Source organism: Aquarana catesbeiana, linkage group LG04 (genome assembly GCF_042186555.1).
Source record: "Aquarana catesbeiana isolate 2022-GZ linkage group LG04, ASM4218655v1, whole genome shotgun sequence".
Classification (NCBI taxonomy): domain Eukaryota; kingdom Metazoa; phylum Chordata; class Amphibia; order Anura; family Ranidae; genus Aquarana; species Aquarana catesbeiana.
Window position 1 is genome coordinate 671,551,118 of NC_133327.1, and position 18,809 is coordinate 671,569,926.

General features: G+C 44.8%; 1 protein-coding gene across 1 annotated transcript in view; it reads left to right on the forward strand.

Annotated features, from left to right (window-relative positions):
- GZF1 (GDNF inducible zinc finger protein 1) overlaps nucleotides 1-14,868 on the forward strand; it is a gene marked incomplete in the record, with an annotated part of 40,009 nt that extends 25,141 nt beyond the window's left edge. The window contains 2 exon segments of the mRNA XM_073628610.1: nucleotides 365-522; nucleotides 14,332-14,868. Of these exon segments, the coding sequence (XP_073484711.1) occupies nucleotides 365-522; nucleotides 14,332-14,667 (494 nt within the window).
- Nucleotides 14,869-18,809: the final 3,941 nt, after the last annotated feature.

The window sequence follows — 18,809 nt, forward strand, 5'->3', positions numbered from 1 at the left end:
GCGGTATATATATATACACACACATTATGTATGTATGTACAGTATGTGTGTGTATATATAAATATAGTGTGTCTCTCTCTCTCTCTCTCTCTCTCTCTCTCTCTCTCTCTCTCTCTCTCTCTCTCTCGTCTCTCTCTCTCTCTCTCCTCTCTCTCTCTCTCCTCTCTCTCTCTCTCTCTCTCTCTCTCCTCTCTCTCTCCTCTCCTCTCTCTCTCTCTCTCTCTCTCTCTCTCTCTCTTTTATATATATATATATAATTGTCAGTGTTTTTTTATTTGTTTTCGGTCAACCCCAGCAGTGGTGTATACTAAGCTTAACGGCGCTTGGTGTAAATGTTGTGTAATGAATTCCTCTCTGCTTGCAGGAGAACGCCCGTATTGCTGCAAACAATGTGGAAAGCAGTTCACTCAGCTGAACGCACTACAGAGACACAACCGCATTCACACTGGAGAGAAACCCTTTATGTGTATAGCGTGTCAGCGGACGTTCACCGATAAATCCACTCTGCGGAGACACACCTCGGTGAGACCATGGATTCATAGGCAGCTGTTTTTGCACATATAGTGAGGGGAGCTTGTTTTAATCATCAGATCCATAATCTTACAACAGATTCCAGTGTTTATCAAAAAATATGTCATTTGAAACCCTTGTTATCTGCAAGAGTTGAGGAACGATTTGCTCTTTTAAATGGACCTGTAAGCAGGTGAACTTCACAACAGGTACATATATTGAACATTCACATCAGTCTCTGCCCTCAAGGAGCTTACAATCTAAGATCCCCTAACTCACATTCATACGTACACATACTAGGGACCGTTTAGACAGAAGCCAATTGACCCACCAGCATGTCTTTGGAGTGTGGGGATAACCCGGAGGAAACCCACACATGGAGAACATGCAAAACTTAATGCAGGTTGTGTTGTGGTTGGGATTCAAATCAACAACCATAGTGCTGCTAGGCCGAAGTGCTAATCGCTTAGCCACTGTGTTGTTGGTTTGTTCTCTTTTCCTAGTCCCTTCTTAAAGGAGAAATACAGCTAAAGCTTGGTTGGCTGTGATTCTCCTGTGGATCACAGGAATGCAGTTTATTCTGCACTCCTGTGACCCATTTCCTGCAAACAGCGGGCTGAAGTCACAGAGCCGGTCTGCCTGGACCGGCACCCGGCTCAGCCTCTGAGCAAGCCGGTGAGAGCCTGAACTGGCCAATCCCACCCCTTCCACAGCCCAACTCTCCAGTGAGCATGGGGGGGGGGGGGGGCAGGCAGACAGCGGTGACTGACAGTCTTGGAGACAGATGCAGCTTTGTATCCATACTGCATCCACCTAGGTAAGATTCTGCTAAGAAAAAAAAAGCATACTACTTTCTTTCTCGAACATCACGGGACACAGAGCCCACAGTAATTACTGATGGGTTATATAGGTATCACTGGTGATTGGACACTGGCACACCCTATCAGGAAGTTCAACCCCCTATATAATCCCTCCCCCTTGCAGGGATACCTCAGTTTTTACGCCAGTGTCTTAGGTGATGGACGTGTAAAGATGTCCTGTGCTGAGCTCCAAAGGGAATATCCTATATCCTATACTGGGGCAAGCCAGGCGAACTGAATCCATTCAAAGTGTCTTTTCATGGCCGAATTGAATGGTACCCGGGCCTTGTGTCCGAAGAAACGAGGTTTTACCCGTAATGCTTCTCTTTTTAGAGAGCTGGACCCCGCAGATCAGAAAATGGCTTTAAACTTCCTAATTTTCTGGCGAGGTGCTTTACGGTCCCAGAACTGTTGGATCCCCCTACTAATGGGGGCCCCAGTCTCTGACGGTTTTTTCAAACGGAGCCCCACCATGAGAGGGTGAAGATTGGGTCTGTGTAAACAGCACCCTGCGGCTGGATAAGGTAAGAGGAGATTCCACAGAATTTTGAGTTCTAGTGGCTTTTCTCCTTTAAGGTAAAATGCATGCTATGCCTATTGTGACCACCGGGGGGCTGCCAAGAGCACAAACCTGCACATGCTGACTCTGTCTCAGGTGTTGTAATCGCTGATTATGTCCCCAGCGTCTCAAGCAGGCTGCAAACAGGTAAGGTGAAGGGGGGGATTTCTCATGTTTGAATGTTCCCCCCCAGGCTAGAGAGGGGCCACAGGGGTCTAGAAAGTGGTTATACCACCCGGGCTCTGCGGCCCAATGGCCAACCATCTCTGAAGATAGCCATTCAGGCAGATCTTGTTACCAGCCTCCCCCCCGCCCCCCCCCCATCCCCAGCCTTTCTCCAGAAGCATGACAGGAGAGTCGGCAGTGCGGGAAGCGCTCGTTTTTTTCAAAACTCGAGGGGGGGGGGGCGGTAGAGGAGGGGGCGGGACGTCAGCACAGAGTGCTTAGACTCCCACTCAGGCCAGCTGCAGGCTATTAAAGGCACTCTGTACAGGTGCACTCAGCCTTCTAGAGACACAGAGCTGATGGTCGCATGTAAGGTGGGACACAGGCATTCTCCTAGGCAGCATTTACTGAAGTAACACCAGACTGAGCATTGGGTAGCAAGGCTTTTAGCCAGACTACATCGCTCAGCGGGCAGTGTTCATTTGTATACCTCACACCTTGTTGCTTTGCACTATGGGTAGAAGAGGTTCAAGCACCCCAGGAACCAGAGACACTAGAGGATCTCTTTCAGGTTCTAAGGGCCCCCTGTCGGCAGCATCCTCCCCCCCTAAAGATGGGCCAGGGACGGCTAGCCGGGGAGAGCCATCGGGGTCAGGGGCTACACCTGCCTCTGGCACTTCAGCCCCTGTATATATTACACAAGAGGTTTTTTCCTCAACCATTAATGGTCTAGAGGAAAGATTAATGGCCGTGATTACGTCTTCACTCAGTGGAAGAAAACGCACTAGGCTTTCCTCTGTTCCCCAAGACCCTCAGACAGAGGAGCTCTGGGATAAAGGAGATGAATCCCTTTCAGAGGATCGGGATGGGACGGATGATTCCTCTTCGGGGGAATCAGGTGGAGAGGGACCCTCTGCGACTTCCCAAGAGGAGAAAGTCTTAGTGCAGATCCTCACTGGATTGGTCCGCTCCACATTTAAGTTGCCCATACCTGAAACTGCTAAGGAATCCTCTTCTGCTTTGGGGTCACTGAAACCTTTCCAAGCAGCACATGCTTTTCCCGTTCATACTTTACTTGAAAAGCTCATTTATTCTGAGTGGGATCACCCAGACAAACGTTTTTTTCCGCCGAGAAAGTTTTCAACACTTTATCCGATGGAAGAAAAGTTTATTAAAATGTGGGGAATACCGGCTATTGATGCCGCCATTTCCTCCGTAAATAATAGCCTGACTTGTCCTGTAGACAATGCTCAGGGATCCTGTAGATAAAAGGATGGAATCCCTATTGAAGGATGTTTTCTCCTTAGCAGGATCAGTGGCCCAACCTGCAGTAGCAGCGATTGGAGTCTGTCAATACTTAAGAGACCATGTTAAGCAGGTCATCAAAGTATTACCTGAACAGCAGGCCCAGGGGTTTGCTAACCTTCCAGCGGCCTTATGCTTTGTGGTTGACGCCATTAGAGATTCTATCATGCAAACCTCCCGTCTTTCACTGGGGTTGGTGCATATACGTAGAATCCTATGGTTGAAAAATTGGTCAGCCGAAGCACCATGTAAGAAGCTACTGGCTGGGTTTCCATTTCGTGGTGCAAGGTTGTTTGGAGAGGACTTGGATAACTATATCAAGAGAATCTCTTGTGGGAAAAGCACTCTCTTACCTGTCAAGAAGAAGAGTAAGCGTCCCTCTTTCAAACGGACTCTTTCCCCAGCGCCGGGGGCTTCAGCCTCCAGGCAGTCTCGACGGCCGCCTCCATCGGGGTCCAGAGACAAGAGTCAACCCCAGGGACAAAAGAAGTCCTGGGGAAAGAAGCCTACTAGGCAAAACACTAAGACCTCTGCATGAGGGGGCGCCCCCGCTCACTCGAGTGGGGGGAAGACTGCGACAGTTCTCAGAGCTCTGGCACGAGGACTTCCAGGACAGATGGGTAATCTCCACGGTAACCTTAGGGTACAAGCTGGAGTTTCAGGAATTCCCCTCTCCTCGGTTCCTCAGATCAAATGTTCCCAGAGACCCAGAGAAGAAGCAGTCGCTCCTTCTAGCGTTAGAGCGACTTTTGTCGCAGGAGGTCATTATGATAGTTCCCGCAAAGGACCAGGGATTGGGCTTCTATTCCAACCTTTTTACGGTCCAAAAGCCAAATGGGGATGTCAGGCCCATTCTGGACTTAAGGGATCTGAACCGATTCCTAAGGATTCAATCCTTCCGCATGGAATCAATTCGAACAGTAGTTCCCACCCTGCAGGGAGGAGAATTTCTGGCATCAATAGACATCAGAGATGCATATCTGCATGTGCCCATTTTTCCTGCTCATCAGAAGTTTCTGCGCTTCGAGGTAGGAGGGCGCCATTTCCAGTTTGTGGCTCTGCCTTTCGGGATAGCCACTGCACCTCGAGTGTTCACAAAGATCTTGGCTCCTCCTCTGGCCAGATTAAGGGCTCAGGGTATAGCTGTCATAGCATACCTAGACGACCTGCTCTTGATAGACCGGTCGGTAGCCTCTTTGAAGGGAAACTTGAGGACCACGGTCAGGTATCTAGAACACCTGGGTTGGATCCTCAACTTAGAAAAGTCTTTCCTAAAACCAGTAAGAAGACTGGAGTATTTAGGTCTGATTATAGATACAAGCCAGGAGAAAATATTTCTACCCCAGGCAAAGATCACTGCTTTGAGAGAGCTGATTCTGACAGTAAGGACCAAGAAGGGTCCCTCAGTCCGCCTTTGTATGAGGCTACTAGGGAGGATGGTGTCTTCATTCGAAGCAGTTCCCTATGCTCAGTTTCACTCAAGAATGCTGCAACACAGTATTCTGTCGACCTGGAACAAGAAGGTTCAGGCATCAGACTTTCCGATGCACCTGTCGCATGCGGTGCATCAGAGCCTCAATTGGTGGCTCATACCCGAAAACCTGCAGAAGGGGAAATCCTTTCTACCGGTTACCTGGACGGTGGTAACAACAGATGCCAGTCTGTCAGGTTGGGGAGCAGTTCTGGAACAGGCTGCGGTCCAAGGGGTATGGTCCAAGACAGAGAGGACCTTACCCATCAACATTCTGGAGATCCGGGCGATACATCTAGCTCTAAAGGCCTGGACTATCAGGCTACAGGGTTGTCCGGTCAGGATCCAGTCCGACAATGCCACAGCAGTGGCTTATGTCAATCATCAGGGAGGCACCCAGAGCCGAGCTGCTCAAAAAGAGGTGAACCAGATCTTAGTCTGGGCAGAGATGCATGTGCCATGCATATCGGCAGTTTTCATCCCGGGAATAGAAAATTGGCAGGCGGACTATCTAAGTCGCCAGCAGTTACTTCCAGGGGAATGGTCTCTGCATCTTGACGTCTTTTGGGCCATATGCCAAAGATGGGGGGTTCCAGATGTAGATCTCTTTGCATCCCGATTCAACAAAAAGATAGACAGATTTGTGGCAAGGACAAAAGATCCTCTTGCATGCGGGACGGATGCGTTGGTGATTCCGTGGCATCGGTTCTCACTGATTTACGCATTCCCGCCTATTCTGCTACTACCACGACTCCTTCGCAGGATCAGGCAGGAAAGGAAGTCGGTACTTCTGGTGGCCCCCGCTTGGCCCAGAAGGACTTGGTATGCAGAAATAGTAAGGATGACGGTAGGTTCCCCGTGGACACTACCGGAACGCCCAGACCTGTTATCTCAAGGTCCAGTGTTCCATCCTGCCTTACAAACGCTAAATTTGACGGTTTGGCTATTGAGACCCACGTTCTGAAGAGTCGTGGGCTCTCAGGTCCTGTCATATCTACCTTGATTAATGCAAGGAAGCCAGCTTCCAGGATGATTTATCATAGAGTCTGGAAGGCTTATATAACCTGGTGTGAATCCAGAGGTTGGCATCCCAGGAAATATGTCATAGGTAGAATCCTTGATTTTCTACAGATGGGATTAGAGATGAAGCTGGCCTTGAGTACCATCAAGGGCCAGGTCTCTGCTTTATCAGTATTATTTCAGCGGCCACTTGCTTCGCATTCTTTGGTCCGAAACTTTATGCAGGGGGTGATGCGTCTTAATCCTCCGGTTAAAGCGCCCCTAAACCCCTGGGACTTGAATTTGGTCCTGGCTGTGTTACAGAAACGGCCTTTTGAACCAATAAGTCAGATTCCTTTGGTCTTGTTGACAAGGAAATTTTTCTGGTGGCCATCTCTTCTGCTAGAAGAGTATCAGAATTAGCAGCTCTTTCCTGTAAGGAGCCTTATTTGATTATACACAAGGATAGAGTGGTACTACGCCCTCATCCTAGTTTTTTACCGAAGGTGGTTTCTGATTTTCATTTAAACCAAGACATTGTTCTACCTTCCTTTTTTCCAGATCCCTGTTCTCCGGAAGAGAGATCTCTACATTCGTTGGATGTAGTAAGAGCAGTTAAGGCCTATCTAGGGGCAACAACTCAGATCCGCAAGACGGATGTTTTGTTTGTGCTGCCAGAGGGTCCCAATAGAGGACAGGCAGCGTCAAAAGCTACCATTTCTAAATGGATTTGACAGTTGATCATTCAAGCTTACGGTTTGAAACAGAAGGTTCCCCCGTTTCAGATCAGGGCACATTCCACAAGGGCTATTGGTGCTTCTTGGGCAGTGCATCACCGGGCCTCTATGGCTCAAATCTGCAAGGCCGCAACCTGGTCTTCAGTTCATACATTCACCAGATTCTATCAGGTGGATGTGAGAAGGCATGAGGATATCGCCTTTGGGCGTAGTGTGCTGCAGGCAGCGGTACAGGGTCCTCAGGTCTGATTGCACCCTACTTGGTCGTGGTTCCCCCCCCTCAGGTAGCATTGCTCTGGGACATCCCATCAGTAATTACTGTGGCTCTGTGTCCCGTGATGTTCGAGAAAGAAAATAGGATTTTTTAAAACAGCTTACCTGTAAAATCCTTTTCTTTCGAAGGACATCACGGGACACAGAGGTCCCACCCCTCTTCTAATACACTATATTGCTTGGCTACAAAACTGAGGTATCCCTGCAAGGGGGAGGGATTATATAGGGGGTTGAACTTCCTGATAGGGTGTGCCAGTGTCCAATCACCAGTGATACCTATATAACCCATCAGTAATTACTGTGGCTCTGTGTTCCGTGATGTCCTTCGAAAGAAAAGGATTTTACAGGTAAGCTGTTTTAAAAAATCCTATTTTTTAAGGTGGCCATGGATGGTTTACCAGCTGAGATTTGAACCATGTATGAGCATGCTGAATGTACCCAAGATGATCGATCACCTTGAGTACAACCAGCCTGCCAGATTGTAAATGCAATTATCACTACCGGCTGTTTTAGCTGCTAGCAATAATCACTGTGTTCTCCAGACGGCGGGGGGGGGGGGTGGCCCTGCCAGGAGAACACATTGCCTCCGCAAGATGGATTCCCTTGTCAACACTGACTGTGTTAATGGGGAAATTTAGCAAATTTCTTTTCAATTGCAGGAAAGAAATTTGCTCCGTCTATGACCGGCCTTACTCCCAATCCCCTTCGGTTTGCTGAGTTATATTCCATAAGCATACTGCTCTATCAAATGTGCGGCGCTTAAATGGCTGTACAACTAATATACATGTGTAGCGCAAATGCCATAAATAACCATAAAATATATCCTGTAATACAAAGATAATGTCCAAAAACAATAATGTAATACAATAAAGTGCTCGTGCTCCGTGTATTGCATAAAGATCCTTAATAATGTAGCATCCTGTGATACAAGGGTAAAGTGTCCACAAAATATATATAAATAAGGTGCACATGCTCCGTGTATTGCACAAAAATCCTTAATGATAATATTTCAAAAATCCGTTATGAAAACCTAAAACGTGATGATATCTTCATGCGGTGTGCACACACCCTCCACCAGATGTACCCTCACCTTAAGGGCTTTATATAACAGCCTGTGATAAATATTATTATCAACTTGAAAAGATCCTCTCTGTGTTTCCTCTTTCCTGTGGAGGCTAATTTTGGCTTAAATGCTGATTTCAAGGATCACTCCCTTCCTCCTGATTAAAGTGCAGATCAAAAGCCACTGCTTCCTCCTGGCTATAAGCAGTCTCCTCTTATTTATATATATATATATATATATATATATATATATATATATATATATATATATATAATATGTGTGTGTGTAAACTTTTGATCAGGGTCATTTGGGTAGTTTCTGTTGTCATTCTGATTTTAAAAAGAGTAAACACAGTTGATTGATAATAAATGGCTTCAGCCAAACACTAAACATGAGTGAAAGAAAAGTTTTTCTGTTATCCTTCATATTCTCTGAAAATTGACCAAGAAATCATAAATTCTGCCAGGGTATGTAAACTTATGAGCACAATTGTATATGTGATCCGATGCACAGGTGCTGCCCTGCAGCAGCAAAACTGCTATGGGGCGGACCTGAAGTGGTTAATGTACTCCAAGAAAGGGATTATATACAGTGCCTTGAAAAAGTATTCATACCCCTTGAAATTTTCCACATTTTGTCATGTTACAACCAAAAACGTAAATGTATTTTATTGGGATTTTATGTGATAGATCAACACAAAGTGGCACATAATTGTGAAGTGGAAGGAAAATGATAAATGGTTTACAACATTTTTTTTTATAGCTAAATCTGTGAAAAGTGTGGCGTGCATTTTGTATTCAGCCCCCTTGAGTCAAGACTTTAGAACCACCTTTCACTGCAATTACCCAAAAAGACTTGCAGCTGTATGTCTCTACCAGCTTTGTACATCTAGAGAGTGACATTTTTGCCCATTCTCTTTTGCAAAAAAGTTCTGTCAGATTGGATGGAGAGCTTCTGTGAACAGCAATTTTCAAGTCTTGTCACAGATTTTCAATTGGATTTAGGTCTAGACTTTGACTGGGCCGCTCTAACACATGAATATGCTTTGATCTAAACCAGGGATCTCCAAACTATGGCCCTTCAGCTGTTGCGGAACTACACATCCAATGAGACATTGTAAGGCTGGGTTCATGCTATTGTGAATTGGATGCGGATTACACCACATCCAATTTCCAGAACATTTGAAAAGATATTTTCAATGGGTATGGTTCACATATGTGCCTTGCATCCGCACTCCGCAAAATTCGTGTGCGTTTTCTAGGCAGTGCGGTGCGAATTGCAGGCACATAATCTTCAATGGGAACACATCTGATTTGCAGATGTGTTCCTTTCTGAACAGGAATTCTCTCCCCCCGCCTCCTACACCTCCCCCCTCTCCCTGGTCAGCTGATCCAACGCTACATCGGAGAGGAACCGCTGAATGAATAATTTTTATCTTCGCAGAGAAATCAGAGCTGCAAATCGCACCGGACTATTGTGAATCCAGCCTAAAATTCTGACATGACTAGGCATGATAGGAATTGTAGTTCCTGAACAACTGGAGGGCCGTAATTTGGAGACTTCTAAACCATTCCATTGTAGCTCTGGCTGTATGTTTAGGGTCGTTGTCCTGCTGGAAGGTGAACCTCCGCCCCAGTCTCAAGTCTTTTGCAGACTCTAACAGGTTTTCTTCTAAGATTGTCCTGTATTTGGCTCCATCCATCTTCCCATCAACTCTGACCAGCTTCCCTGTCCCTGCTGAAGAAAAGCATCCCCACAACATGATGCTGCCACCACCATGTTTCACGGTGGGGATGATGTGTTCAGGGTGATGTGCAGTGTTAGTTCCCCCCCCCCCCCACATAGCGTTTTGCTTTTAGGCCAAAAAGTTTAATTTTGGTCTCATGTGACCAGAGCACCTTCTTCCACATGTTTGCTGTGTCCTCCACATGGCTTCTCGCAAACTGAAAAGGGGACTTCTTATGGCTTTCTTTCACCAATGTCTTTCTTCTTGTCACTCTTCCATAAAGTCCAGATTTGTGGAGAGCACGACTAATAGTTGTCCTGTGGACAGATTCTCCCACCTGAGTTGTGGATCTCTGCAGCTCCTCCAGAGTTACCATGGACCTCTTGGCTCTTCTCTGATGAATGCTCTCCTTGCTTCTGTGCTTTCATACAGTGTCCAAGAATATATGAATTGTATATTATAATATAATAGAAATAATATATAAAAATATATGAATTATATTAAATATATGAAAGCACAGAAGCACTTTGATATATTGCTACAGTTATGCACTAGGCACTTGACTATATCCATAGTATGATATAGGTGTATTAATATTTATAATTCACTGGTTCATTATTTATTTAATTTTGAGATCAATTATTTACTGTGCACTTCTTATACATGCCTTTTTAGCACAGTATGTATATATATATTTATAATTGTTTTTGCATGATATATGTGACGTGTGTAACGCTAGCAGCTTTAGGTATTTTATTTATGTTTTAGCATCTAGGAATTTGTGGCTCACAGGATTGTCTTTCTATTATTGCTCTCCTTGCCCGGCCGGTCATTTTAGGCAGACGGCCATGTCTTGGTAGGTTTGCAGTTGTGCCATACTCTTTCCATTTTCGGACGATGGATTGAACAGAGCTCCGTGAGATGTTCAAAGCTTGGGATATTTTTTTATATCCTAACCCTGCTTTAAACTTCTCCACATCCTTATTCCTGACCTGTCTGGTGTGTTCATTGGCTTTCATGATACTGTTTGTTCACGAAGGTTCTTTAACAAACCTCTGAGGGCTTCACAGAACAGCTGTATTTATACTGAGATTACATTACACACAGGTGGACTCTATTTACTAATTAGGTGACTTCTGAAGGCAATTGGTTCCACTAGATTTTAGTTAGGGTATCAGAGTAAAGGGGGCTGAATACAAATGTACGCCACACTTTTCACATATTTGTTTGTAAACAAAAATGTAAAAAACATTTATTATTTTCCTTCCACTTCACAATTATGTGCCACTTTGTGTTGGTCTATCACATAAAATCCCAATAAAATACGTTTACGTTTTTGGTTGTAACATGACAAAATGTGGAAAATTTCAAGGGGTGTGAATACTTTTGCAAGGCACTGTAGGTAGACCAATCATTTTTCCAGTTTTGGATAGATCAGGGAAATTGTATTGCTGCCCGTGTCCCAGCTGGGCTGTTTGTCTTGTCATCATTTGTACATTCTGTTCCACTGACAATCGGATTGCAACATGTATGGTGAGTTATAGACCATGCTGATGTAAGTGAGCAAGGTTGTGTTGTCTCATACTTGTCTTCTCATACTTGCCTTCTCATATTGGTGTCCTTTTATGAAACTGAGATCAGCAGCGATCCCGAGTCTCACCGCTGATCTCAGCTCATTACCAGTTTATGAAACTGAGATAATCAGTGGAGAACATGTTCTCCGCTGATTATCTCAGCACAGTGAGAATTTGTAACTGACTTCACAGAAACGGCCAGTTTATGAAGGTGCGATCTCAGCACCTCACTGGCGATCTGTGACAGAATTCTCACTTTCTGATTCACCATTTCAGAAGTGGAGAATCAGAGTGAGAAGCCTGAAACTGGTGAAATTTATAGTGTGTATATATATAGATAGATAGATAGATAGATAGAGATATATAGATATGTATTGATATATATAGACTATATCTATCTATAGATATATCTATATATAGATACATCTATTATATATATTTTTATATATATATAGATAGAGAGATATAGATATATATATATATATATATATATATATATATATATATATATATATATATATATATATATATATATATATATATATATATATATATATATATACCTACACCGTATTTATCGGCGTATAACACGCACTTTTTTCCCCTTAAAATCAGGGGAAAGTCGCAGGTGCGTGTTATACGCCGATACCCTGCGATCCCGAGCTGTCAAAATCGCCGGCCGCGATTTGAAAATGGCGCCACCGGCGCCGAAATACACAGAGCCGGTCCTCGGCTCTTTCCGGCGGCTCTCGTTTACTTTCGGCTCCACTCGTAGTTCCGAGCGGAGCTATCCGAACATACTCGGATAGCTCCGCTCTGGCTAAGGGGGGAGCCGAAAGTGAATGAGAGCCGCCGGAAAGAGCCGAGGACCGGCTCTGTGTATTTCGGCGCCTGCGGCGCCATTTTCAAATCGCAGTCGGCGATTTTGAAGCCCGGGAAGCAGGGACAGGGGATCCAAGGCTGCACTGGGGCAGGCTGCACTGGGGCAGGCTGCACTGGGGCAGGCTGCACTGGGGCAGGCTGCACTGGGGCAGGCTGCACTGACATGGCTGCACTGACATGGCTGCACTGACAAGGCTGCACTGAGAAGGCTGCAGTGATGGGCATTTAAATGTAAGTTTTTTTCCCTTCAACTTCCCTCCTAAAAGTTTTTTTTTCCTTAAAATTCCCTCCTAAATTTTTTAGATGTTCACGTCTCTGGCTGGGTTCACACTTGTGCGATGCGTGAACCAGCGTGATTCCTGTGTGGGTTTTCACATCGCACCTACATTGACATCTGCGCACCACTGCGGGTGTCAATGTAAAGTTAATGACACCCCCAGATCATTTCACAGATCGCAGTGCGAACTATGTAATGGTGCAGGAATCGGATCGCATGGGTGTTCACACCCATGCGATCCGATTCCAGTGCGGACCAAATAAAGGGTCCTGTACCATTTTGGTGCAAATGCAATATGATTTAGGGCCAGTTCCCACTGCTGCGGTGTCCGAGATCGGATGTGATTCGCACCGCACTGCAGTGAAAAATCACATCCGATCTCTGTGCGATGCGATTTCAGCCATACAGATAGTATTGCTAAATTTGCATTGCACTCGGACCAAACTCTTACAGGACCCTTTTTTTGGTCCACAGCAGAATCGGATCGCATGGGTGTTCACACCCATGCGATTCGATTACTGTCCGAGTTTGCAGATCACACTGCGATATGCGAACTGATTTGGGGGTGTTAACTTTTAGGCCCAGTTCACACTTGTGCGATGCCGGACATCGCACAGGCATCACATGTAATTCGCAGCACACTGCCATTTCACATTACATGCGATGTCTGTGCGTTGCGATATCAGCTGTACAGGTAGTATGGCTGATATCGCACCGCATTCGGTGCAAACACGCACAGGACCCTTTTTTCTGTTCGGACCAGAATCGGATCACATGTCCGGACTGTCAGTTCGCAGTGCGATATGAAAGCTGAACTGGGGGTGTCCTTAACAATGTATTCACACTCCCCAGCGATTCGCATATGGACGTGTGAACTGACATGCGAGTCGGTGCGATGCGGGAACCCGCAGTGGATTTGCAGTGTTCTCGCATTGCACCAGTTTATCAATTTTTATGTTTATCAATTATGAAATATATTTTATTTTAATTTATTAATAAATATTTATACTTGTATACTTTATTAACATTATTTTTTTAATGATTATAAATGTATTTTGCATTTATATGAATGGTGTATAGCTGCATTACATATGTGCATTACATTCATTTAGTATACACCATTCACATTTAAATAGGGACATGTATGATCTTTAAATATTGATAAAAACAATTTTTTTTTATAATTAGGTTAATGTATATTGTGTAGGGGGAATTTAACTTTATTTTATTAATATGTTGGGGAATAATGTGTGCTGATTTGTGTTACACTTTGTATTTTATGGTTCCTCATACTGTAATCCCGCTACATCACACGAGATTACAGTGAGAGGAGCCATTCTCAGGAGTTCCCGGCATTTGTAGATCGCTCCTCAACTCAACATGATCTACACACTTTCATAAACAGGCACTCAGAGGAGAGCGATCTCCTCTGAGAATGCCTGAGAACTGAAAAGCGGTATTTTACCGCACTTTCATAAAAGGACACCTTTGTCTTCTCATACTTGTCTTCTCATCTTCTCATACTTGCCTTCTCATTTCTCATACTTGTCTTCTCATCTTCTCATACTTGTCTTCTCATCTTCTCATACTTGTCTTCTCATCTTCTCATACTTGTCTTCTCATCTTCTCATACTTGTCTTCTCATCTTCTCATCCTTGTCTTCTCATCCTTGTCTTCTCATCCTTGTCTTCTCATCCTTGTCTTCTCATACTTGCCTTCTCATCTTCTCATCCTTGTCTTCTCATCCTTGTCTTCTCATCCTTGTCTTCTCATACTTGCCTTCTCATCTTCTCATACTTGCCTTCTCATCTTCTCATACTTGCCTTCTCATCTTCTCATACTTGTCTTCTCATCTTCTCATACTTGTCTTCTCATACTTGTCTTCTCATACTTGTCTTCTCATACTTGTTCTCTTTTTCCTTTGGTGAAGATCCATGATAAAAACATGCCCTGGAAGTCATTCCTTGTTGTTCTGGATCCAAAAGCTGAAGATGGTCAGAAATCGGAGCTTACTGAAGAGGACAGCGAAGATTCCTCTAAAGCTGCAGAAAAGCTCGCTTACACCGAGAACTGTCACTACCAGAACCTGACTGTCGTACCAGGAACTGTAGACTTATTACATGAAAACAATGCTACCTCCCTCCTTAACTGCAAGGCTGACTGTACAATTATACCTCAGGAAGTGTATATAGCCACCACGCTGAGCCACCTGACTGTCCTCCACACACAGTCTGAATCTATCCCAGCTATGGTCAATATGGAATAGTTGTATCTGTGTGGCCGTAACCAATATCTGATATTGATCACATCGCTATCAGTGTGGCCAGGACAATTCCAGTACCAGTCTTGCCAGTGTTTGGAAGCTTGAGCTATTTCTTTGTATGCAGACGGTTTCTGAATTTTTTTTTTTTTTTCCAAGATGAAATTTCCTCAACAATAAACTTCTATTCCGTCCTTTGTCATTAAATGTGTGCGCAAGCACAGAATAGGAAAGAAAATTAAATCAAACATTTTGGTTGGGTATAGGTAAAAAGACACGATCAAACTTAAAATATTCAGTCTTTGGCAGATTCAGGGGGATTCTGATTGGCTGATTTTGGTTATTGCAAATCATTGTTAAGCATATTTAGACCCCTTTCACACTGGGCCGGTGTGGGCAGTAGCGGTAAAACGCCGCTAGTTTTAGTGGCGCTTTACAGCTGTTATAGCGGCACTATTCGGCCGATAGAGGGGTGCTTTTAACCGCGCCCCCCCTCCGTGCTAGCGGCTGAGGAAAGGGTTAATGGCGCGCAAAAAGCACCGCTCCTGAAGCGCTTTGTAGGCGTTTCGGTGGCGCTGCCCATTCATTTCATTGGCAGTGGAGGAGAGGTGTATACAGCGCTCCCGCCCAGCCCCAAAGATGCTGCTTGCAGGACTTTTTTTTTCCCGTCCTGCAAGTGCACCGCCCCAGTGTGAAAGTACTCGGGCTTTCCCACTGGGGTGGCTTGAGGGGCGCTATTTTTAGCGCTAAAACGCCTGAAAAGGGCCCCAGTGTGAAAGGGGTCTTAAAGTGAAAAGGCTTTTTTACTCTACTGCATTCTATGCAGTAAGGTATGAGAAAAATATATCCAATAAAGTGCTTTGTACTTACTATACTTGTCTTAATGGGGTAGATTTACTAAAACTGGTGGAGCTGGGCATGGTAGCCAATCAGCTTCTAACCTCAGCTTGCTCAATTAACCTTTGACAAGAAAACCTGGAAGCTGATTGGTTTCTATGCAGAAGTGAGCCTGATTTTGCACTCTCCAGCTTTAGAAAATAAACCCCTGTGTCTCTGACTTGAGATGGATCTTTTATTAGAATGGTTAACAAAATAAATCTGCTTGAGAGATGTAAAAGGATGAAGAGTTTTTCTTAATAAAAACCACAAGGCCCAAAAAATGTGGCTCTCCGTACATGCAGACACAATCCAGTTTCTGGTCGAAAAGTCAATAAAACAAAATCACTTTAGGTTCGGTTCACACTGGGGTGACCTGTCAGGCCGCCTGACAACTTACTTCTCCATTCAGTGCTATGGAACTGTTCTGACGTAGAAAAAGGTTCCTGTACTACTTGGGGGTGACTTTGGAGTGGCTTGCATTGACTTCTATCAACCACTTACAGAACGGAAGATTTTCCCCCTTAACCACTTGCCGCCCGCCATATAGGAAAATGACGTCGGCAAAGTGGTTACGATATCCTGACATCATATGACGTGGTCGTGACATGGTCAAGAAACTCCGATCTAGGTAAAGCGTCTCTGACGGAGATGCTTTACCACGTGATCAGCCCTGTCCAATCACGGCTAAATAAATAAAAAGACCGAAAATTTAAAAAAAAAGAAAAAAAAAGTTTTTCTTCGTTTCTGTTATATTCTGTGTCCAATCACGGCTGATCACGATGTAAACCGGAAGAGCCGTTCATCGGCTTTACCTCACTCGTGTCTGCTAGACGCAAGTAGACGAGAGCCGGTCAGGGGTTCTCCTGATGGGGGGGGGGCTGCGCGGATTATCAGCGCAGCCCCCCTCGGATGCCCACCCAGGACCACCAGGGATGGCCCCCATTGATAACCACCAGGGATGGCATCCCCAGTGGCCATGGGTGGCAATGTGTGCCCACATATGCCAGTCAATCGGTGCCATCTATCAGTGTCAATTAGTGCCTATCCATGCCCATCTGTGGTGCCTATCAGTGCCACCTCATTCATGCTCATCAGTGCCACCTTATCAGTGTCCCGCAGTGCAGCCTCTTCAGTGCCCATCAGTGAAGGAGGAAACATACTTATTTACAAAATTTTATAACAGAAACGAAGAAAAACTTTTTTTTTTTTTTCAAGATTTTCGGTCTTTTTTTTTATTTGTTTAGCAAAAAAAATAAAAACCGCAGAGGTGATCAAATACCACCAAAAGAAAGCTCTATTTGTGGGAAGAAAAGATAAAAAAAAGTGTTTGGGTACAGTGTAGCATGACCGCGCAATAGTCATTTAAACAGCACTGAAAGCTGAAAATTGGCTTGAGCAGGAAGGGGGGAAAGTGCCCTGTATTGAAGTGGGTAATGACCGGGACATTTTTTGCTATACGGCACTGTAACGCTTTAACTAATAATTGCACGGTTGTGCAACGCTGTACCCAAATAAAATGTATGTCCTTTTTTTCCCCACAAATAGAGCTTTTCTTTTGGTGGTATTTGATCACCTCTGCGGTTTTTATTTTTTTCCGCTATAAACAAAAAAAGACAGAGAATTTTGAAAAAAAACGTAAATAAACGTAAATATTTTTTACTTTTGCTATAATAAATATCCCAAAAATTAAAAAAAATATGTCTTCAGTTTAGGCCAATATATATTCTTCTACCTATTTTTTGGTAAAAAAAAATCGCAATAAGCGTATATTGATTGGTTGCACAAAAGAGGGGATAGACTTATGGCTTTTTTATTTATTTATTTTACTTGTAATGGCGGTGATCAGAGATTTTTAGCTTGATTGCGGCAGACAGATCGGACACTTTTGAAAATTTTTTGGGACCATTGACATTTTATACAGCGATCTGTGCTATGAAAATGCACTGATTACTTTGGAATGTCACTGGCAGGGAAGGAGTTAACACTAGGGAGCGATCAAAGGGTTAGGTATTCCCTAGTGAGGTGTTTCTAAATGTGGGGGGAGGGGAGTGACTGGAGGAGGAGAGATATCCTGTTCCTGATCACTAGGAACAGCAGATCTCTCTCACCTCCCCTGTCAGAACGGGGATCTGTCTGTTTACATTGACAGATTCCAGTTTTGCTTTTGTTCCCGGGTGGCCAGCGGACATCGCGGCTGCCAGCCACGCACATCGGGTCCCCCGCCATACAGCGGGCGTGTGTGTGCCTGCTTTGGCTCTTAAAAGAGCCAAAGTAAAACTATGGCGATTTGCGGGAATGAACCAACCTGCCGCAGTATAATGGCTGCAGCTGGTCGGCAATTGATTAAAGAAGTCGTTTGTAAGCCACGCTGAAGTCACGCTGTGCAGAGCTGCTTCAGAGTCAGTGCCTTTGAAGCCGCTTCAGTGTGAACCAACACTTATTGTTCATAATTGGCAGAAACCATGAATCAGACCGAGACAGAAGTACAGTTAAATCACGCTTGTTTAATAATAATAAAAAGGTAAACAGAGTAAACGTAGTCAAAACATAGCCAGAGTTCAGGAACCTGGAATGGATAGTCGGACAAGCCAAAACGTCAGGGAGCCAGAGATGAGCATAGTAGAACAGCAAGCAGGATCTGGAGCCAGAAGGAACGTCAGCAAATCAAGTCTTTAACAGGAATACAGGGGAGCGTCTCTAGAGATGTGACCAAGGCGAAGGCAGAGATCCTTTGGGCTGGACGGCTTAAGTAGGCAGGACTGACGAGCAGGATATCATCAACAGGTGAGTCACTGTGGAGAGAAAGGAGCTGGCAATTAGCCAACAGCTGATCGGCCAGCTCAGAGAGGGAAGGGCTGAGCCCAGCCCTGACCATGATATTGCCTAATATTATGCATGGAGCCTCGGAATCACATGTCTCCCTGTGTGGCGGTAATGCTGGACTAACACCTCATACTGACAGAGCGATAGAATGGCTGTAAAACCTCCCGTGGTTTCCAAACAGGCGGGGGAATGCAATCCTCTCTCCATGCTGGGGACTGTGTGAGCCAGAAGTGACTTCAACCAGGCTGCTGGAGGATACCAGGGAGAGCCGCTGCAATGGAAGGGTTGTGAAGCTCAAGCTGCAGTCATACATAGGGGTGTTACCATGACAACGCGTTTCGCACCACTACTCTTTCTCAAATCACCAATGAATGACGTGCACAATGGTAAAAAAAAAACTTCAGCCTTTACAACCACTTTACTGCCTAATCCTTCCCTACCTGAAC